This window comes from Pristiophorus japonicus, chromosome 22 (assembly GCF_044704955.1).
Source record: "Pristiophorus japonicus isolate sPriJap1 chromosome 22, sPriJap1.hap1, whole genome shotgun sequence".
Taxonomy (NCBI): domain Eukaryota; kingdom Metazoa; phylum Chordata; class Chondrichthyes; family Pristiophoridae; genus Pristiophorus; species Pristiophorus japonicus.
This window is the reverse complement of record NC_091998.1, coordinates 42,116,727-42,137,412: the sequence shown is the minus strand read 5'-3', so window position 1 is coordinate 42,137,412 and position 20,686 is coordinate 42,116,727. Positions and strand designations below refer to the sequence as shown.

At 49.3% G+C, this 20,686-nt stretch overlaps 1 protein-coding gene across 2 annotated transcripts in view; it reads left to right on the top strand.

Annotated features, from left to right (window-relative positions):
* tacc1 (transforming, acidic coiled-coil containing protein 1) overlaps positions 1 to 20,686 on the top strand; it is a 220,533-nt gene that overhangs the window by 1,538 nt on the left and 198,309 nt on the right. The window contains exon 2 of one of the 2 annotated variants that reach the window (XM_070865964.1): positions 11,602 to 11,802. The exons of the other annotated variant lie outside the window; for it this stretch is intronic. Coding sequence (XP_070722065.1) covers positions 11,602 to 11,802 — 201 coding nt within the window. The remainder of the gene's footprint in view (positions 1 to 11,601; positions 11,803 to 20,686) is intronic. 2 annotated transcript variants of the gene reach the window in all.

The following is a 20,686-nucleotide window of genomic DNA, read 5'->3' as shown; positions in this document are numbered from 1 at the left end:
CTGGCACTTGCCTCCTTTGCAGGTGCAAACTTTTTGCTTGCTCGACCAATTTTTGGTAAAAATAGGCCGATGATCAGCCATGATCTTATTGAATGGCGGAGCTGGCTCGAAGGGCTTTGTGGCCTGCTCCTATTTCTTGTGTTAAAATAAAGTGCATCTATTTTATTTAGCAAGGGGGAGTGAAATGGCGCGCAGTGCTGTGTGGCGATCACTGCAGATGCACAGCACAGAAGATGCACTGGTTTGAATGCAGCTGGGTGGGTGATCGGTGTGCATCGTCGGATTTAGAAGGCTGGAAAAGGCCGTGGTAAATCCAACGGGCAAATCGTTTGCTTTGCAGGAAAATGTGCAAGCACAAGCCAAAGACATTTCCGTCACAATGCAAAATTTACAGCGCTTGCTTTCAGAGCGATGGACCCTAACCAGGCCAGGAAGCACCGAAACAGCTCGGTATCACAGTCTGACTGGAGTGTTGATTGGCGGGGGCGGGGGCGGGGAACGGACGTATATTTTAGTTCATAAGAACTAGGAGCAGGAGTCGGCCATTCAGCCCCTCGAGCCTGCTCAGCCATTCAATGAGATCACGGCCGATCTTCTCCCTCAACTCCACTTTCCTGCACCATTCCCATATCCTTTGATTCCCCGAAAGTCCAAAAATCTTTTGATCTCAGCTTTGAATATATCAGAGACTCAGCATTCACAGCCATCAGCAGTAAAGAATTTGAAAGATTCGCAACCCTTGGAGGGAAGAAAATTCTCCTCATCTCAGTCCGAAATGGCTGACCCCTTATCCTGAGACTGTGACCCCCCTAGTTCCAGACTTTTTGAGGGGTACACTGGTACAGAGACAGCACTGAAGGAGCAAGTGCTGGATTTATAGTGCCCATGTCAATGGGACGGGCCTCTTACTGAAGCAACACTTAAAATAGGGGAAGGGGGAAGAGTAGCAAGGAACTTCAACGGGATGTGTGTGTAATATAGAGCTCCCCCTAGTGGATCACTGTGGTAATGTAACTTATGATGTATATAATAAAAGGATCATGTCACATGACCAGTCCCTGTAGCACCATCTTGTGTGTGTGTGTTTGTGATGTTATAAATAATATATCCGTGAGGAGGTGTCTCACAGTGCTATGATAGCAGAGATTTTATTTGGTTAAAACTGGCCAGAGTTCCTGCGGGGCAACCGGAGGAAAGTTGGGGCCCTGTGGAACTGTGCAGCTCGAGCCAGTGCAAGGAGAGCAGGGCCGGGAATTCAAATAATAATGGAAAAAGGGAGAGATGGCAGTCTGAGACTCGGGTTTAGGAGCTGGATATACTCGGCACGAGGAAAGTGTCTTTCACAGAGACCTTCATCACAAATACTGATTACGTCCAGCTGACCACTGAGTCCTTTCAGCCACACTGACGCAGGCCATCTAGTCCCAGAATCTGCCCATTGCACGGACAGTACACTTAATGGCAGCAGAAATGGTCAAATAACCAAAGACAAAGTGCGCTGGCATACAACAGGATACAAAGCGTGATTTGAAACCCAGCGAAGACTGCCTCAGCTGGGCTGTGGTCACAAGTTATGCCCCTGGGCGCTGGCTCATGCATCAAAACAAGCTGAAAATACAACAGCAATCATTCATACAGCTGCATCTCGCCTGCTCAATAGTTGCGCGTCGGTGCGAGCTGCCTTTCCCTCCACAAACTTTTCCGAAATGTCTTGTTACAACAGGAGCATACCAATGTCATCACGGTCTGCTGCCTGTGTATTCTGTTTCCTGCGCTGTCTCATTTGGGGCTTATCGTGTACAGAAAAGAGAAAGGAGGAAATCACTGAGGCAGGCAGAGTATAGGAAGGGGGGGAGGACATTGGGGAGGAGGCAGGAGGGGGGAGTTAGATGGTAGAGCATGGAGAGGGGTTTACAGGAGAGCACAGCAAGAGGCCACTTGGGGGCAGGTGTAGCTGAGGAGTTGGGGGTGCAGGGGATCACTGGTAGCTCATATACAACGAGAGAACATAAGAACATAAGAAATAGGAACAGGAGTAGGCCATAGGGCCCCTCGAGCTGGCTGATCATGGAAGCTCCACTTCCCTGCCCGCTCCCCATAACCCCTTATCCCCTTATCGTTTAAGAAATTGTGGATCTCTGTCTTAAATTTATTCAATGTCCCAGCTTCCACAGCTCTCTGAGGCAGCGAATTTCACAGATTTACAACCCTCAGAGAAGAAATTTCTCCTCATCTCTGTTTTAAATGGGCGGCCCCTTATTCTAAGATCACGCCCTCTAGTTCTAGTCACCCCTATCAGTGGAAACATCCTCTCTGCATCCACCTTGTCAAGCCCCCTCATAATCTTATACGTTTCGATAAGATCACCTCTCATTCTTCTGAATTCCAATGAGTAGAGGCCCAACCTACTCAACCACGATGCTGAGAATGACGTGAATAGCACGTTTAGCGAGTTGATCTTTCCACAGGTAAAGGGTACACAGCCAGATAGTAAATGGGTGACCAACAGGAAGAGCAGTGCAAGGAATATCCCCTGCGGTCGTCCCCCTGCAAAACAGATACACCACTTTGGGTACTGTTGAGGGGGATGACACACCAGGGGAGAGCAGCAGCAGCCAAGTTCATGGCACCATGGGTGGCTCTGCTGCACAGGAGGGCAGGAAAAAGAGTGGGAGAGCTATAGTGATAGGGGATTCAATTGTAAGGGGAATAGATAGACATTTCTGCGGCCGCAACCGAGACTCCAGGATGGTATGTTACCTCCCTGGTGCAAGGGTCAAGGATGTCTCGGAGCGGGTGCAGGACATTTTGAAGGGGGAGGGTAAACAGCCAGTTGTCATGGTGCATATAGGTACCAACGATATAGGTAAAAAACGGGATGACATCCTATAAGACGAATTTAGGGAGCTAGGAGCTAAATTAAAAAGTAGGACCTCAAAAGTAGTAATCTCAGGATTGCTACCAGTGCCACGTGCTAGTCAGAGTAGAAATCGCAGGATAGCTCAGATGAGCAGTGGTGCAAAAGGGAGGGATTCAAATTTCTGGGACATTGGAACCGGTTCTGGGGGAGTTGGGACCAGTACAAACCGGACGGTCTGTACCTGAGCACGACCGGAACCAATGTCCTAGGGGGAGTGTTTGCGAGTGCTGTTGGGGAGGAGTTAAACTAACATGGCAGGGGGATGGGAACCTATGCAGGGAGACAGAGGGAAATAAAATGGAGGCAGAAGCAAAAGATAGAAAGGAGAATAGTAAAAATGGAGGGCAGAGAAACCCAAGGCAAAAAACAAAAAGTGTGTTAAAAAGTCAAGCCTGAAGGCTCTGTGCCTCAATGTGTAGAATATTTGGAATAAGGTGTACGAAATAACTGCGCAGACAGCAGTTAATGGATATGATGTAATTGGCATCACGGAGACATGGCTCCAGGGTGACCAAGGCTGGGAACTCAACATCCAGGGGTATTCAACATTTAGGAAGGATAGGCATAGAGGAAAAGGAGGCGGGGTGGCGTTGCTGGTTAAAGAGGAAGTTAATGCAAGTAAGGAGGGACATTAGCCTGGATGATGTGGAATTGGTATGGGTGGAGATGCGGAATACCAAAGGGCAGAAAACGCTAGTGGGAGTTGTGTACAGACCACCAAACAGTTGTAGTAAGGTTAGGGACAGCATCAACCAAGAAATAAGGGATGTGTGCAATAAAGTTACAGCAGTTATCATGGGCGACTTTAATCTACATATTGATTGGGCAAACCAAACTGGTAGTAATACGGTGGAGGAGGGTTTCCTGGAGTGTATTAGGGATGGTTTTCTAGACCAATATGTCGAGGAACCAACTAGCGAGCTGGCCATCCTAGACTGGGTGATGTGTAATGAGAAGGGACTAATTAGCAATCTTATTGTGCGAGAACCCTAGGGGAAGAGTGACCATAATATGGTAGAATTCTTTATTAAGATGGAGAGTGACACAGTTAATTCGGAAACTAGGGTCCTGAACTTAAGGACGGTATGAGGCGTGAATTGGCTAGAATAGACTGGCAAAGGATACTTAAAGGGTTGATGGTGGATAAACAATTTTCAAACATTTAAAGATCACATGGATGAACTTCAGCAATTGTACATCCCTGTCTGGCGTAAAAATAAAACGGGGAAGGTGGCTCAACCGTGGCTAACAAGGGAAATTAAGGATAGTGTTAAAACCAAGGAAGAGACATATAAATTGGCTAGAAAATACAACAAACCTGAGGACTGGGAGAAATTTAGAATTCAACAGAGGAAGGCTAAGGGTTTAATTAAGAGGGGGAAAATAGAGTACGAGAGGAAGCTTGCAGGGAACATAAAAACTGACTGCAAAAACTTCTCTAAATATGTGAAGAGAAAAAGATTAGTGAAGACAAACGTAGGTCCCTTGCAGTCGGATTCAGGTGAATTTATAATGGGGAACAAAGAAATGGTAGACCAATTGAACAAATACTTCTGTTCATGAGTGAAGACACAAATAACCTTCCAAATGTACTAGGGGACAGTGGGTCTAGTGACAAGGAGGAACTGAAGGATATACTTATTAGGTGGGAAATTGTGTTAGGGAAATTGATGGGATTGAAGGCCGATAAGTTCCCGGGGCCTGATAGTCTGCATCCCTGAGTACTTAAGGAAGTGGCCCTAGAAATAGTGGATGCATTGCTGATCATTTTCCAACAGTCTATCGACTCTGGATCAGTTCCTATGGACTGGAGGGTAGCTAATGTAACACCACTTTTTAAAAAAGGAGGGAGAGAGAAAACGGGTAATTATAGACCGGTTAGCCTGACATCAGTAGTGGGGAAAATGTTGGAATCAATCATTAAGGATGAAATAGCAGCGCATTTGGAAAGCAGTGATAGGATCGGTCCAAGTCAGCATGGATTTATGAAAGGGAAATCATGCTTGACAAATCTTCTGGAATTTTTTGAGGCTGTAACTAGCAGAGTAGAACCAGTGGATGTGGTGTATTTGGACTTTCAAAAGGCTTTTGACAAGGTCCCGCACAAGAGATTGGTGTGCAAAATCAAAGCATATGGTATTGGTGGTAATGTACTGACGTGGATGGAGAACTGGTTTGCAGACAGGAAGCAGAGAGTCGGGATAAACGGGTCCTTTTCACATTGGCAGGCAGTGACTAGTGGAGTGCCGCAGGGCTCAGTGCTGGGACCCCAGCTCTTTACAATATACATTAACGATTTAGATGAAGGAATTGAGTGTAATATCTCCAAGTTTGCAGGTGACACTAAACTGGGTGACGGTGTGAGCTGTGAGGAGGACACTAAGAGGCTGCAGGGTGACTTGGACAGGTTAGGTGAGTGGGCAAATGCATGGCAGATGCAGTATAATGTGGATAAATGTGAGGTTATCCATTTTGGGGGCAAAAACACGAAGGCAAAATATTATCTGAATGGCGGAAGATTCGGAAAAGGGGAGGTGCAACGACACCTGGGTGTCATGGTTCATCAGTTATTGAAAGTTGGCATCCAGGTACAGCAGGCGGTGAAGAAGGCAAATGGTATGTTGGCCTTCATAGCTAGGGGATTTGAGTATAGGAGCAGGGAGGTCTTACTGCAGTTGTACAGGGACTTAGTGAGGCCTCACCTGGAATATTGTGTTCAGTTTTGGTCTCCTAATCTGAGGAAGGACGTTCTTGCTATTGAGGGAGTGCAGCGAAGGTTCACCAGATTGATTCCAGGGATGGCTGGACTGTCATATGAGGAGAGACTGGATCAACTGGGCCTTTATTCACTGGAGTTTAGAAGGATGAGAGGGGATCTCATAGAAACGTACAAGATTCTGACAGGACTGGACAGGTTAGATGCGAGAAGAATGTTCCCGATGTTGGGGAAGTCCAGAACTAATATAGTCTTAGGATACGGGGTAGGCCATTTAGGACTGAGATGAGGAGAAATTTCTTCACTCAGAGAGTTGTTAACCTGTGGAATTCCCTGCCACAGAGAGTTGTTGATGCCAATTCATTGGATATATTCAAGAGGGAGTTAGGTATGGCCCTTACGGCTAAGGTGATCAAGGGGTATAGAGAGAAAGCAGGAAAGGGGTACCGAGGGAGTGATCAGCCATGATCTTATTGAATGGCGGTGCAGACTCGAAGGGCCGAATGGCCTACTCCTGCACCTATTTTCTATGTTTCTATGTTTCTAACCTATCCTCATAAGTCAACCCCCTCATCCTCGGAATCAACCTAGTGAACCTTCTCTGAACTGCCTCCAAAGCAAGTATATCCTTTTGTAAATATGGAAACCAAAACTGCACGCAGTATTCCAGGTGTGGCCTCACCAATGCCTTATATAGCTGTAGCAAGACTTCCCTGCTTTTATACTCCATCCCTTCTGCAATAAAGGCCAACATTCCAGTGGCCTTCCTGATCACTTGCTGTACCTGCATACTAACCTTTTGTGTTTCATGCACAAGTACCCCCAGGTCCCGCTGTACTGCGGCACTTTGCAATCTTTCTCCATTTAAATAATAACTTGGTCTTTGATTTTTTTTCTGCCAAAGTGCATGACCTCACACTTTCCAACATTATAATCCATTTGCTCATTCACCAGGAGAGGCTGGCACTTTCAGGTAGTGCACGGGGAAGGTATTTATTGAAGTTTCTGTCAGGTATAATAGCAACCTTGTGAGTGAGTGGGTTGTTGGGCAGATGGAGTGGAGAGGTTGGTAGGGAGCGGCAGTCAGGGTCCGGGGTTATTGCTGTGGTGGGGAGAGGCACGCAGGGTCAGGGGTCACTGCTGTGGGTGACCTGCGCGTCTACAATATAGATTTTTTTTACTGGTGCTTTCCGCTCCTACATGACTGTTCCCCCTTTTCCTGAATTGTGCAGCAGTCTATCCACATTACGGAGATCTAGGGGCAATTTTAACCCGACTCGCTCAGCGGAAACCTGGCGGGGTGGGCAGTTAAAATCGCCCTGGCTCTGACCTGTCCGAAAGCTGCCACGATCATAACATCTACAATTTTACCCAGCCCTCCTGAGCGGGCAGCAAGGACACCTGCCTGGTGCCAACGGGGTCCTTCACGTGCATCTTGTGGCCCGATGACATCATCGAGACCCGACTGTAATTTTAACTCGGACCTGAGTAGGGAGATCCACCGGGGGTTAAAATTGGGACCATAAATAGGCCAGGGACAAGAAACAGGCTCTCTCTCTTTCTCTCTCTCTCTCTCCTACCAGCGCGAAATATAAATAAAGAGCAAATTGAGGGATTAACAATTCACAATTAAAATAAAAAAGCCCTGCTCTTGTGATGTGACCATGGATGACCGGAGTGAAACTGTAACATTATCGATCTGCTTCCTCGGTGTTAGTCAGGCCGTTGAAAAGGGAGGGTTTATTTGGGAAACACAGTGACGCAGATTGTTTGTCCTTTGAATTGATTCAAGGCCGGAGTCTATTTGTGGAGACACGGAAGAAGACATTCATTATTCACAACGCAAACAGTAATTTTCACTGAAAATAAGTGGGAACTTGCTGGTCATTCCGAAATCTAATTTTGTCAGGAAGCAGTGGGACAAACCTCCTCGGGTCACATTCTCAGCAGTGGGAACTGTTCGTGACAGTGTTCGGTTAAACATTCCCAACATCACCAGCATAGGCAGTCTCTCCAATCGAGGATGACTTGCTTCCACGTCAAGAAGTTCACATGTGTTTCAATGAAGGACCTAATATTCTAGGTCTCGAACTACATGTTGAAGGGTGCGTGGATTTTTTTAATGTGTGTTGGCCGTTGCACACCAGCCATCACACGGGCTTGACAGAGCTAGGTCTTGGTCCAGTGACAAGGGTTAACCAGGACGACTGGAGACCAGCTCTGCTGTACGGGTGTAGTGCGCACACATATCGCAGTGTGGGCTGGGCCCGTGCTGCCCCCGGGTCCTCGGCTCTTCTGGCCCCGAACTCACTGCTCTCCTGGGCCCCGATCATGTCCCTCTACAATCTCTCGCCGCTCCTTCGCCCCGACCTCGCTGCTCCTGCTGTACCTGCCCACGCTCCAATCACCGACCCGGACCTTGATGACGTCCCTTTTCACTGCCGTATATTTATATTTATATAGCGCCTTTAACGTCGTAAAACGTCCCAAGGCGCTTCACAGGAGCGTTATCGATCAAAGCTTTACACCAAGTCGCATGTGGAGCTATTGGGGCAGAGTCCTAGAGGTAGGTCTAGTCAAAGAGGTAGGTTTTAAGGAGCGTCTTAAAGGAGGAAAGAGAGGTTTAAGCAGGAATTCCAGAGCTTAGGGCCTATGCAGCTGAAGGCACAGCCGCCAATGGTGGAGTGATGGAAATCGGTTATGCTCAAGAGGCCAGAATTGGAGATCTCAGAGGGTCATAGGGATGGAGGAGATTACAGAGATAGGGAGGGGGGGGTGAGACCATGGAGGGATGAGAATTTTAAAATGGAGGTGTTGCCAGACCGGGAGCCAAATTTCTAAGCTATTACAAACCTCACCCCCCCACCCCACCCTCCCCATGAAGCCAGTGCCCCTTTAACAATGGGTGCCTCACTCGCCTGATGGATTGGTGGTTAGGATGTTGCCATCCAGACCAGAAGTTCCCAGGTTTTACTCCTGGTCTGCGTGGAGTTTGCTGATTTCAGCTGGTGTGGGGGTTGTTCTTCTCGGCCTGACCCAGGATCGGGAGAGCAAAATCAACCAGGGTCCCCACTTCCCCTTGCTACCCTGCAGGAGAGTGTGCCTGTGGGCGCTGAGGTTAGAACTGGATCAGGAGGCACTGCATAAGAGCATAAGAATTAGGCCCTAAAGTCCCGCGAGCCTGATCTTTGATCTTTGACCTCAACTCCATTTTCCCGCCCGATCCCCATATCCCTTGATTCCCCGTGAGTCAAAAAATCTATCTATCTCGGCCTTGAATATACTCAATGATTCAACATCCACAGCCCTTTGGGGCAGAGAATTTCAAAGATTAACCATCTTCTGAGTGAAGAAATTTCTCATCTCAGTCCTAAATGGCCAACCCCTTATCCCGAGACTGTCCCCCGCCCCTCCCTGCTCTCCAGTTTTGGGAAACAATCTCTCAGAATCTATCCTGTCTATTCCCCCTCAGAGCTTATACATTGTGCTGGTTCTCATGGCTGAATATCCTGCCCTAACTCGCTGTACAGTCTGGAATATGAAGTGGAGTCAGTGGGCAAAGTTTTGGAGAGGGACTTGTCAAACTATACCCCCAACAGGGGGCAATACCTTTTTAAGAGGTCAGGATGTGGGGGAGATGATGGGCTAAAAATAACTCCCACATCTGTGCTCAGTGGGCAGCGCCCTCGCCTCGGAGTCAGAAGGTTGTGGGTTCAAGTCCCACTCCAGGGACTTGAGCACAAAAATCTAAGCTGACACTCCCAGTGCAGTGCTGAGGGAGTGCTGCACTGTCGGAGGTGCCGTCTTTCAGATGATACGTTGAGCCGAGGCCCCGTCTGCTCTCAGGTGGAGGCAAAAGGTCCCACGGCACTATTTCGAAGAAGAGCAGGGGAGTTATCCCCGGCGTCCTGGGGCCAATATTTATCCCTCAATCAACATCACAAAAATAGATTATCTGGTCATTATCACATTGCTGTTTGTGGGAGCTTGCTGTGTGACAATTGGCTGCTGCGTTTCCCACAATATGACAGTGACTGCACTCAAAGCGCGTCGAGACGTCCGGTGGTCTTGAAAGGCGCGATATAAATGCAAGTCTTTCTTTGTTTCTCTTCATCTAACCCCCATCAGTATAGTCTTGTTCCTTTCCCCCGTCATAGCTTCCCCTCACATAATGCAGCAAGTGCTTTTACCTTTCACAGCTACCCGAACTCGGATTGCTAATTATCACCCACTAACAATTCGATGGAGTTTCCCGAAAAATTATGCCCAACACACAGCTCTGAAACTACCCCATACTCGTATCTCTCTCTACACTGCCAGTGATGGTGTTTGACTGTGCGCTGTATAAAGTTCATTCTGAACTGTTTGAACAGCTGTGGGTTCTCCTGAAGTAAGAACTGAAAATGCTGGAAATTCTCAGCAGGTGAGGCAGCATCTGTGGAGAGAGAAACAGTTAACGTTTCAGCTCGGTGGCCTTCTGTCTGAACTGGGGGAAGTTAGAGAGCCTACGGGTTGTAAGCAATTTCCGAGCTTCTCCCAGTTGAGCTGAGAGGTCATCGATGTTCACAAGACTTAATAAAACCCCAGCCAGTTGGGTCTCGGTCATCCACGATGAGGTATGCAATTGTGAGCCTAGTGGATGAACTGGTAATGTGTATTAGTATTACGCAGTCCCTCGTATCGAGGATGACTTGCGTCCACACCAAAAAGGGATGAGTTCACGGGTATTTCAATGAGGGACCTGATATTCCAAGTCCCGAACTACATACTGAAGGGTGGAAGATGCCTGTGCGTGGATTTTTTTAACGTGTGGTGACCGTTGCACACCTGCCACCACACGGGCTCGACAGAGCTAGGTCTTGGTCCAGTGGCAAGGGTTAACCAAGACGACTGGAGACCAGCTCTGCTGTATGTGTAGTATGATAAACCTTTGCTAATAAACCAACTAGTTCTTAATAGCAATGTGTTGCTATGAATTCTTAAGCAAAGAACCAATGAAGCAAATACATTACACCATGAAGGATGTTTTTGAAACAATATTGCAGGCTCTACCGCACTCAGCTTCACCAAGGTCATCTCATGACCTTGGACCTTGTAGAATAATGAGTTACTTTAGACTTTGAATTTAAGGGGAATTCTGTTGTCATTCGACATATTAGACATCGCAGTCTAAAATGATTTTTTAAATTCATTTATTCATGATATGTGAGCATCACGGGTAAGGCCGGCATTTATTGCCCATCCCTAATTGCACTCGAGAAGGTGGTGGTGAGCCACCTTCTTGAACCGCTGCAGTCCGTGTGGTGAAGGTGCTCCCACAGTGCTGTTAGGGAGGGAGTTCCAGGATTGTGACCCAGCGACGATTGAAGGAACGGTCGATATAGTTCCAAATCAGGATGGTGTGTAACTTGGAGGGTGCAATGTATTTGCTTCATGGGTTCTTTGCTTAAGAATTCCTAGCAACACATTGCTATTAAGAACTAGTTGGTTTATTAACAAAGGTTTAGCAATCACGCTACACATTACCAGTTCATCCACCGGGCTCACAACTGCATACCTCATTGTGGATCCCCCGAACCCAACTGGCTGGGGTTTTATTGAGTCTTGCGAACATCACGTGACTAGCTAAGCCACTCATAATGCGACAGCTCTGCAAACCTGTGAGCTTACTCTCGGGTGCGTACGTTATAGAGGGGAACGTGGAGGTGGTGGTGTTCCCATGCGCCTGCTGCCCTTGTCCTTCTAGGTGGTAGAGGTGGCGGGTTTGGGAGTTGCAGATTTCGATGTAGTCTTTTTTTTTCTTCCAACCCTGAGGGGGGAAAAAGTTGGCCATGCCATTTTTATATGCTCCGCCCCTCCCCCACTCTACACACTCGCGCCCGCCTGCGTCCGGAAAAGGGGTCCTCGTGCGGACTGACCTGGGCTGCCTCGCCCGCTGAGATTTTTTTCCCCTCTCTCGTTGCAGGGACGCAGTGGGCCTGGGCTCGCCAGCTGGCGCCGGACGGCACAGCAGGGATCGCCGAGCGGCCTCTCTGGGTTACCGCGGGGGCGGGAAAGGCCCGTGTCCCACCGCGCTGTACCGCACGAGCTGGGGACGTCACTGCTCGGCATCGCCGTGTTGCCTCTTCCTGTGCGGCGCGTCCGCTGACGGGATTTCCTCTTTCAGGTACCCACACCGAGAAACCCAGGGACTTGCATTTATATAGCACCTGTCACCACCCCGGCACACCCCCAAAAGTGCTTTACAGCCAGTGAAGTACTTTCTTGGGGTGTAGTCACTGTTGTAATGTAGGAAACATGGCAGCTGATATGCGCACAGCAAGCTCCCACAAACATAAACGACCGGATAATCTGCGATTTTTTTTTAGCGATTTTGGTTGAGGGAGAAAAATATTGTCTCTTGACACCGATGCGAACAACCCCCTGCTCTTTGAGATAGCGGGATCTTTGTCATCCACCTGAGAGGGCAGACGGGGCCTCGGTTTAACGTCTCCTTCGAAAGACCACACCTCCGACAGTGCAGCACTCCCTCAGCACTGCATTGGGAGTGTCGGCGTGGAATGTATGCTCGGGTCTCTGGCGTGGGACGTGAACAAATGACCTTATGCGAGTGCTATCCCCTCGAGCCACAGCCGACAGTAATAAATCATTTATTAAATACAATAATTCAAGAGCAGAACTGAGCCTGCGGTGAACAGAAATCTATTGACTCACTCCTCCGCTCCCTCCTTGAGTTATTCAACCCCAGGTTCATTCGAACAAAGCCAGAGAAGGACTTGTCCTACAGCCCAGCTCAGGCTGATTGGCGTCTCTGTTGGGCTAGGGTCACAGGTCGGAAAGCTCCCTGCCCCCCCTCCCACCGCCTGCTTTGCCAGTGAGTTGGGGAGCATCGTTGGGAACCCGCCAAGTCTGTCCTTTGTATCTGTGACAACATCATTGCACAGTGTGGACACAGCGGGTTCACTCCCAGTGCAGCTCGTGACCAGCCGAATTGTACGAGACTGCAGGGATGATTCCTGTCTCTTGCCTGCCCCGCGTCCACCCTCGCCCCAAGTCCCATTCCCCCCCTCACCCCAAGTCCCATTCCCCCCCTCGCCCCAAGTCCCATTCCCCCCCTCACCCCAAGTCCCATTCCCCCCCTTGCCCCAAGTCCCATTCCCCCCCCCACCCCAAGTCCCATTCCCCCCCTCACCCCAAGTCCCATTCCCCCCTCACCCCAAGTCCCATTCCCCCCCTCACCCCAAGTCCCATTACCTCCCTCACCCCAAGTCCCATTCTCCCCCTTGCCCCAAGTCCCATTCCCCCCCTCACCCCAAGTCCCATTCCCCCCCTCGCCCCAAGTCCCATTCCCCCCCCTTAACCCAAGTCCCATTCCCCCCTTTCCCCAAGTCCCATTCCCCCTCTCGCCCCAAGTCCCATTTCCCACCCCCCCCTCACCCCCCTGTGCTCGCTGACCAACACAAACACTAAGCAATGCCTCAATTTTAAAATTCTCAATTTTAAAGTTTTTAAAATCCCTCCATGGCCTCGCCCCCTCCCTATCTCTGTAATCTCCTCCAGCCCCACAACCCCACGAGATGTCTGCACTCCTCTAATTCTGCTTCTAATTGAGCATCCCTGATTATAATCGCTTCACCATCGGTGGCACCTTCAGCTGCCTGGGCCCCAAGTTTTGGAATTCCCTCCCTCAACATCTCCGCCTCTCAGGGGGTTGTAAATCTGTGGAATTCTCTGCCCCAGAGAGCTGTGGAGGTTGGATCATTGAATATATTTAAGGCAGAGGTAGACAGATTTTTGAGCGAAAGGGGAGTAAAGGGTTATGAGGAGCGGGCAGGGAAGTGGAGCTGAGTCCATGATCCTATTGAATGGCGGAGCAGGCTAGAGAGGCCGTATGGCCTACTCCTGCTCCTATTTCTTATGTTCTTATGTTCTTTAAGATGCTCCTTAGAACCTACCTCCTTCACCTGCCCTAATATCTCCTTATGTGACTTGGTGTCAAATTTTATTTGATAACGTTCCTGCAAAGCACCTTGGGATGTTTTGCCACATTAAAGGCGCTATACAAAATGCAAGTTGCTGTTGCTATTGTTGTTGTACCCCTCCAGTTTTTCTTGTAGCTCCCGACTCCCCTGTAGGTCAGGTACAGTGGCTGTCTGGCTCCCTAAAGGCAGTGTTGTCAGTGTGAAATGAGTGTAAGCCTGCTATTCAGCTGTGGAAAGCATCGCCATACGTTCGTCGCCCAGCACGGGGTAGATGAGAGCGGTAATCGGGGTGGGGGGTGCTCGAACTTCCAAGACGGACATTACCGAGTCCAATTGTGTCACCTCGTGCTGCCTCACCCTCTGAGCGACAGACTGAACTTGGAATCTTGCCAGTCTAACATCAGTCCGACACGACATGGTGCGTTTAGGTGATGAGAACATTAGAAATAGGAGCAGGAGTAGGCCATACGCCCCTCGAGCCTGCTCTGCCGTTTAATACAATCATGGCTGATCATGGACTCAGGTCCACTGCCCCACCCGCTCCCCATACCCCTATCCCCTGATGCGGGAGGGGGGATTGAGTTCCAGTGAGAGTTCGAATTAAAATGCTTCATTGCCCCGGCCTGCAAACAGCAATGAATCCTCCGCCGTGAGTTACTTTTGCATGCTGAGTGTCAGCATGCGGCAGGAAGGTTTATTGGGGGCAGGTTTACACACACAATTCCTCCCGCTGAGCAGCTTTTGCATCGCTGCCTACCTTCAATTGTGTGGCCATGAGTAGGATCTGTAGCCGTTCCTCGCGGATAGATAGCGCGCGGCCTGGAACGTCCCTCCATCCCAGCTCGAGTGGGAGGAGAATCTGACCCGATTTCCGGCATCAGGTAACTAAAATAACAAAATTCAGAGACAAAATAGCCAAAGACAGCGTCTGTATTGTTCCACGATATCACCCGAGTTTGGGAATCACAGGAAGAACAACAGGGCGAGCGCTCTCGGGAAGGGGAAACAGCTCTTCTAACCTTGGAACCAGATCAAGGCATCGATTGATGTTGGTCCCGCTTAAAATGCTGTGCTGTTGATTTCAATATTGCTCTCGAAGCTTCCTGGCCAGTGATTGTGTGGCCTGTGTTTCACCATGAATCACCTCTCTGCCCATTTACTGAGCGTATTATATTCAAGCAATGCACTCACCTTCAACGGTCACACGGGAAGGAGATGTTGCCCTTGGAGGGAGTCCTGTGCAGATTCACAGAATGATTTTCCCTCAGCAGAGGGGTCAACAACCAGGGGGCATCGATTTAAAGGAATTGGGGGGAGGGTTAGAGGGGATTTGAGGGGAAATGTCTTCACCCAGAGGGTGGTGGGGATCTGAAACTCACTGCCTGCAAGGGTGGTAGAGGCAGAAACCCTCACCACATTTAAAAAGTGCTGTAACCTGCAGGGCTACGGACCGAGAGCTGGAAAGTGGGATTACAAGAAATAGGGGCAGGAGTCAGCCATTTGGCCCCTCGAGCCTGCTCCGCCATTTAATAAAATCATTCCACGTCTGGACCGGGGTCAAACAGGGCTGCGTCATCGCTCCAACCCTCTTCTCAATCTTCCTCGCTGCCATGCTCCACCTCACAGTCAACAAGCTCCCCGCTGGAGTGGAACTAAACTACAGAACCAGTGGGAAGCTGTTTAACCTACGCTGCCTCCAGGCCAGGTCCAAGATCACCCCAACCTCTGTCGTCGAGCTACAGTACGCGGACGATGCCTGTGTCTGCGCACACTCTGAGGCTGTACTCCAGGATATAGTCGATGTAATCACCGAGGCATATGAAAGCATGGGCCTTACGCTTAACATCCATAAGACAAAGATCCTCCACCAGCCTGTCCTCGCCGCACAGCACTGCCCCCCAGTCATCAAGATCCACGGCGCGGCCCTCGACAATGTGGACCATTTCCCATACCTCGGGAGCCTCTCGTCAACAAAGGCAGACATTGATGCGGAGATTCAACATCGCCTCCAGTGCGCCAGTGCAGCATTCGGCTGCCTGAGGAAAAGAGTGTTCGAAGATCAAGCCCTCAAACTTTCCACCAAGCTCATGATCTACAGGGCTGTAGTAATACCCGCCCCCCCTGTATGGATCAGAGGCATGGACAATGTACAGAAGACACCTCAAGTCGCTGGAGATATATCACCAACGATGTCTCCGCAAAATCCTACAAATCCCCTGGGAGGATAGACGCACCAACATCAGTGTCCTCGTACAGGCCAACATCCCCAGCATTGAAGCACTAACCACACTCGATGCGCTTTGCTGGGCAGGCCACTTAGTTCGCATGCCAGATACGAGACTCCCAAAGCAATTGCTCTATGCGGAGCTCCTTCGTGGCAAATAAGCAAAAGGTGGGCAGCGGAAACGTTAGAAGGACACCCTCAAAGCCTCCCTGGTGAAGTGCGACATCACCACTGACACCTGGGAGACCCTGGCCGAAGTCCACCCAAGGTGGAGAAAGTGCATTCGGGAGGGCATTGAGCTCTTCGAGTCTCAACGCTGCGAGCGTGAAGAGGTCAGGCGCAGGCAGCGGAAGGAGCGCGCGGCAAACCAGCCCCACCCACCCCTTCCCTCAACGACTATCTGTCCCACCTGTGACAGAATCTGTGGCTCTCGTATCGGACTGTTCAGCCACCAAAGGACTCATCTTAGGAGTGGAAGCAAGTCTTCCTCGATTCCGAGGGACTGCCTATGATGATGATGATGATCATGGCTGATCTGATCCTGGCCTCAACGCCACTTCCCTGCCCGCTCCCCATAACCCTTGACTCCCTTATCTTTCAAAAATCTGTCTATTTCCATCTTAAATATATTCAAATACATTAGGCCGGATAGCTCTTTGTCGGCTGGCGTGGACACGATGGGCTGAATGGCCTCCTTCTGTGCTGTAAATTTCTCTGATTCGATTCTGTGATACTGGGGCTAAAAGGGTTAGAACATTAGCAATGGGAGCAGGAGTCGGCCATTCGGCCCCTCGAGCCTGCTCCGCCATTTAATCAGATCATGGCCGATCTTCCACCTCAGCTCCACTCTCCAGTTATAAGGGCAGGTTGCATAGACTCGGCGAGTATAGAAGATTAAAGGCCAATCGAATTGAGGTATTGAAGGAATAGCAGGGAGAAATGATATCCTCTGGTGGGGGGAGTCCAGAACAAGAGGGGGTAGACTTAAAATTCGAGCCAGGCTGTTCAGGGGTGATGTCAGGAAGCCCTGCTTTACACAAAGGGTGATGGGAATCTGGAACTCTCTTCCCCCCTCCCCTCACCCCCAAACACTGTAAAGGCCGGGGTCAATTGAAAATTTCAGAACTGAGATTGATGGGTGCAATGTATTTGCTTCATGGGTTCTTTGCTTAAGAGTCATAGCAACACATTGCTATTAAGAACAAGTTGGTTTATTAGCAAAAGTTTAACAATCACACTACACATTACCAATTCATCCACCAGGCTCACAACCACTTGCCCCATCGTGGATCCCCCGAACCCAGCTGACTGGGGTTTTATTGAGTCTTGTGAACATCACGTGACTGGCTAAGCCACTCCCAACTCAACAGCTCTACAACTATTTTCATTAACCAATAAAGCCGAGTGCCTCCTTATTAAAGGGGCATGAGAATTAACAAACAAAACTTTGTGAACCTTAATGGTCAAATTCAAATTTGGTTGCCGGGGGTGATGATGCACCCCAGTCCCTCTGGCGCCCACCTCTTGCGGAAGGCGCGAGCGTACCGGTGGACACCGCGTGCTCCATCTCTAGGGACACCCTGGCTCGGAAGAGAGGCAGGCAGTTGGGCTGAACGACCCCCTCGACCGCCCGCTGCCTGGACCGGCTGATGGCACACTTGGTCGTCCCCAGGAGCAGTCCTACGAGGAGGCCCTCTGACCTGCCCGCTCCCCTCTGCACAGGGTGCCCAAAGATCAGGAGTGTGGGACTGAAGTGCAGCCAGAATTTGAGGAGCAGCCCCTTCAAATAATGGAGCAAGGGCTGCAACCTCACACACTGAACATAGACGTGGACCACGGACTCCTCCAGACCACAGAAAATGCAGGCGGCCTGGGAGTCACAGCTCTACAAACCTGTGAGCATGCTCACATGTGCTTACATTACAATAGGTTTTTATTAGGCAAGAGTATTAAGGATTCCAGAACCAAGGCGGGTGGATGGAGTTAAGATGTCGAACAGCCATGATCTCACTGAATGGTGGTACTGGCTCGAGGGGCTGAAAGGCCTCATGAAATTCCCTGTTTTTCGATGCTGCTGGTGAGATTGCAGACGGTCCTGTTATTCATGCGATGTAGAAATCTGAGCGGTGAGCTGCATCCCAGGGGCCTGACATGCAGTCTTCTGACTGATCAGACCAGCTCTGGATCGGCCTGCCTCCGGTCGTTCATGCTGCACTCTGCACAAACCAAGGACCCGCTGCACGATCGAGCGACAAATAACGATCGAGCAAAAACCGAGGGCCGCACAAGTTGGTCGCTTCAGTTTGTTGGCCTCGTCTGATCCTCTGTCAGCTTTGGAGAGAAAGAAAGACTTGCATTTATATAGCACCTGTCACAACTTCGGGACAGCCCAAAGCACTTCACAGCTAATACTTTTTGGAGTGTAGTCACTGTTGTAATGTGGGAAATGCAGCAGCCAATGTGTGCACAGCAAGCTCCCACAAACAGCAACATCATAGGCCGTCCCTTGTATTGAGTATGACCTGCTTCCACACCAAAAAGGGATGAGTTCACAGATGTTTTAATGAAGGACATAGAAACATAGAAACATAGAAAATAGGTGCAGGAGTAGGCCATTCGGCCCTTCTAGCCTGCACCGCCATTCAATGAGTTCATGGCTGAACATGCAACTTCAGTACCCCATTCCTGCTTTCTCACCATACCCCTTGATCCCCCTAGTAGTAAGGACTTCATCTAACTCCTTTTTGATTATATTTAGTGAATTGGCCTCAACAACTTTCTGTGGTAGAGAATTCCACAGGTTCACCACTCTCTGGGTGAAGAAGTTTCTCCTCATCTCGGTACTAAATGGCTTATCCCTTATCCTTAGACTGTGACCCCTGGTTCTGGACTTCCCCAACATTGGGAACATTCTTCCTGCATCTAACCTGTCTAAACCCGTCAGAATTTTAAACGTTTCTATGAGGTCCCCTCTCATTCTTCTGAACTCCAGTGAATACAAGCCCAGTTGATCCAGTCTTTCTTGATAGGTCAGTCCTGCCATCCCGGGAATCAGTCTGGTGAATCTTCGCTGCACTCCCTCAATAGCAAGAATGTCCTTCCTCAAGTTAGGAGACCAAAACTGTACACAATACTCCAGGTGTGGCCTCACCAAGGCCCTGTACAACTGTAGCAACACCTCCCTGCCCCTGTACTCAAATCCCCTCGCTATGAAGGCCAACATGCCATTTGCTTTCTTAACCGCCTGCCGTACCTGCATGCCAACCTTCAATGACTGATGTACCATGACACCCAGGTCTCGTTGCACCTCCCCTTTTCCTAATCTGTCACCATTCAGATAATAGTCTGTCTCTCTGTTTTTACCACCAAAGTGGATAACCTCACATTTATCCACATTATACTTCATCTGCCATGTATTTGCCCACTCACCTAACTTATCCAAGTCACTCTGCAGCCTCAAAGCATCCTCCTCGCAGCTCACACTGCCACCCAACTTAGTGTCATCCGCAAATTTGGAGATACTACATTTAATCCCCTCGTCTAAATCATTAATGTACAATGTAAACAGCTGGGGCCCCAGCACAGAACCTTGCGGTACCCCACTAGTCACTGCCTGCCATTTACTCCTACTCCTTGCTTCCTGTCTGACAACCAGTTCTCAATCCATGTCAGCACACTACCCCCAATCCCATGTGCTTTAACTTTGCACATTAATCTCTTGTGTGGGACCTTGTCGAAAGCCTTCTGAAAGTCCAAATATACCACATCAACTAGTTCTCCCTTGTCCACTCTACTGGAAACATCCTCAAAAATTCCAGAAGATTTGTCAAGCATGATTTCTCTTTCACAAATCCATGCTGACTTGGACCTATCATGTCACCTCTTTCCAAATGCGCTGCTATGACATCCTTAATAATTGATTCCATCATTTTACCCACTACTGAGGTCTATAATTCCCTGTTTTCTCTCTCCCTCCTTTTTTAAAAAGTGGGGTTACATTGGCTACCCTCCACTCCATAGGAACTGATCCAGAGTCAATGGAATGTTGGAAAATGACTGTCAATGCATCCGCTATTTCCAAGGCCACCTCCTTAAGTACTCTGGGATGCAGTCCATCAGGCCCTGGGGATTTATCGGCCTTTAATCCCATCAATTTCCCAACACAATTTCCCGACTAATAAGGATTTCCCTCAGTTCCTCCTCCTTACTAGACCTTCTAACCCCTTTTATATCCGGAAGGTTGTTTGTGAGCTCCTTAGTGAATACCGAACCAAAGTACTTGTTCAATTGGTCTGCCATTTCTTTGTTCCCCGTTATGACTTCCCCTGATTCTGACTGCAGGGGACCTACGTTTGTCTTTGCTAACCTTTTTCTCTTTACATATCTATAGAAACTTTTGCAATCCGTCTTAATGTTCCCTGCAAGCTTCTTCTCGTACTCCATTTTCCCTGCCCTAATCAAACCCTTTGTCCTCCTCTGCTGAGTTCTAAATTTCCAGGTCCAGAACTACATCTTGAAGGGTGGAAGATGTCTGTGCGTGGATTTTTTTAACATGTGGTGACCGTTGCACACCAGCCACCACACGGGCTTGACAGAGCTAGGTCTTGGTCCAGTGGCAAGGGTTAACCAGGACAACTGGAGACCAGCTCTGCTGCATGGACCTAGTGCGCACAGATATCGCAGTGTGGGCTGGGCCCGTGCTGCCCCTGGGCCCTCGCCTCTTCTGTGCCCCGAACACATCCCTCTATGAACCCTTGCCGCTCCTTCGCCCCGACCTCGCCGCTCCTGCTGTACCTGCCTGTGCTCCAATCAGCGACCTGGATTTGGGTGACATCAAATCTCCC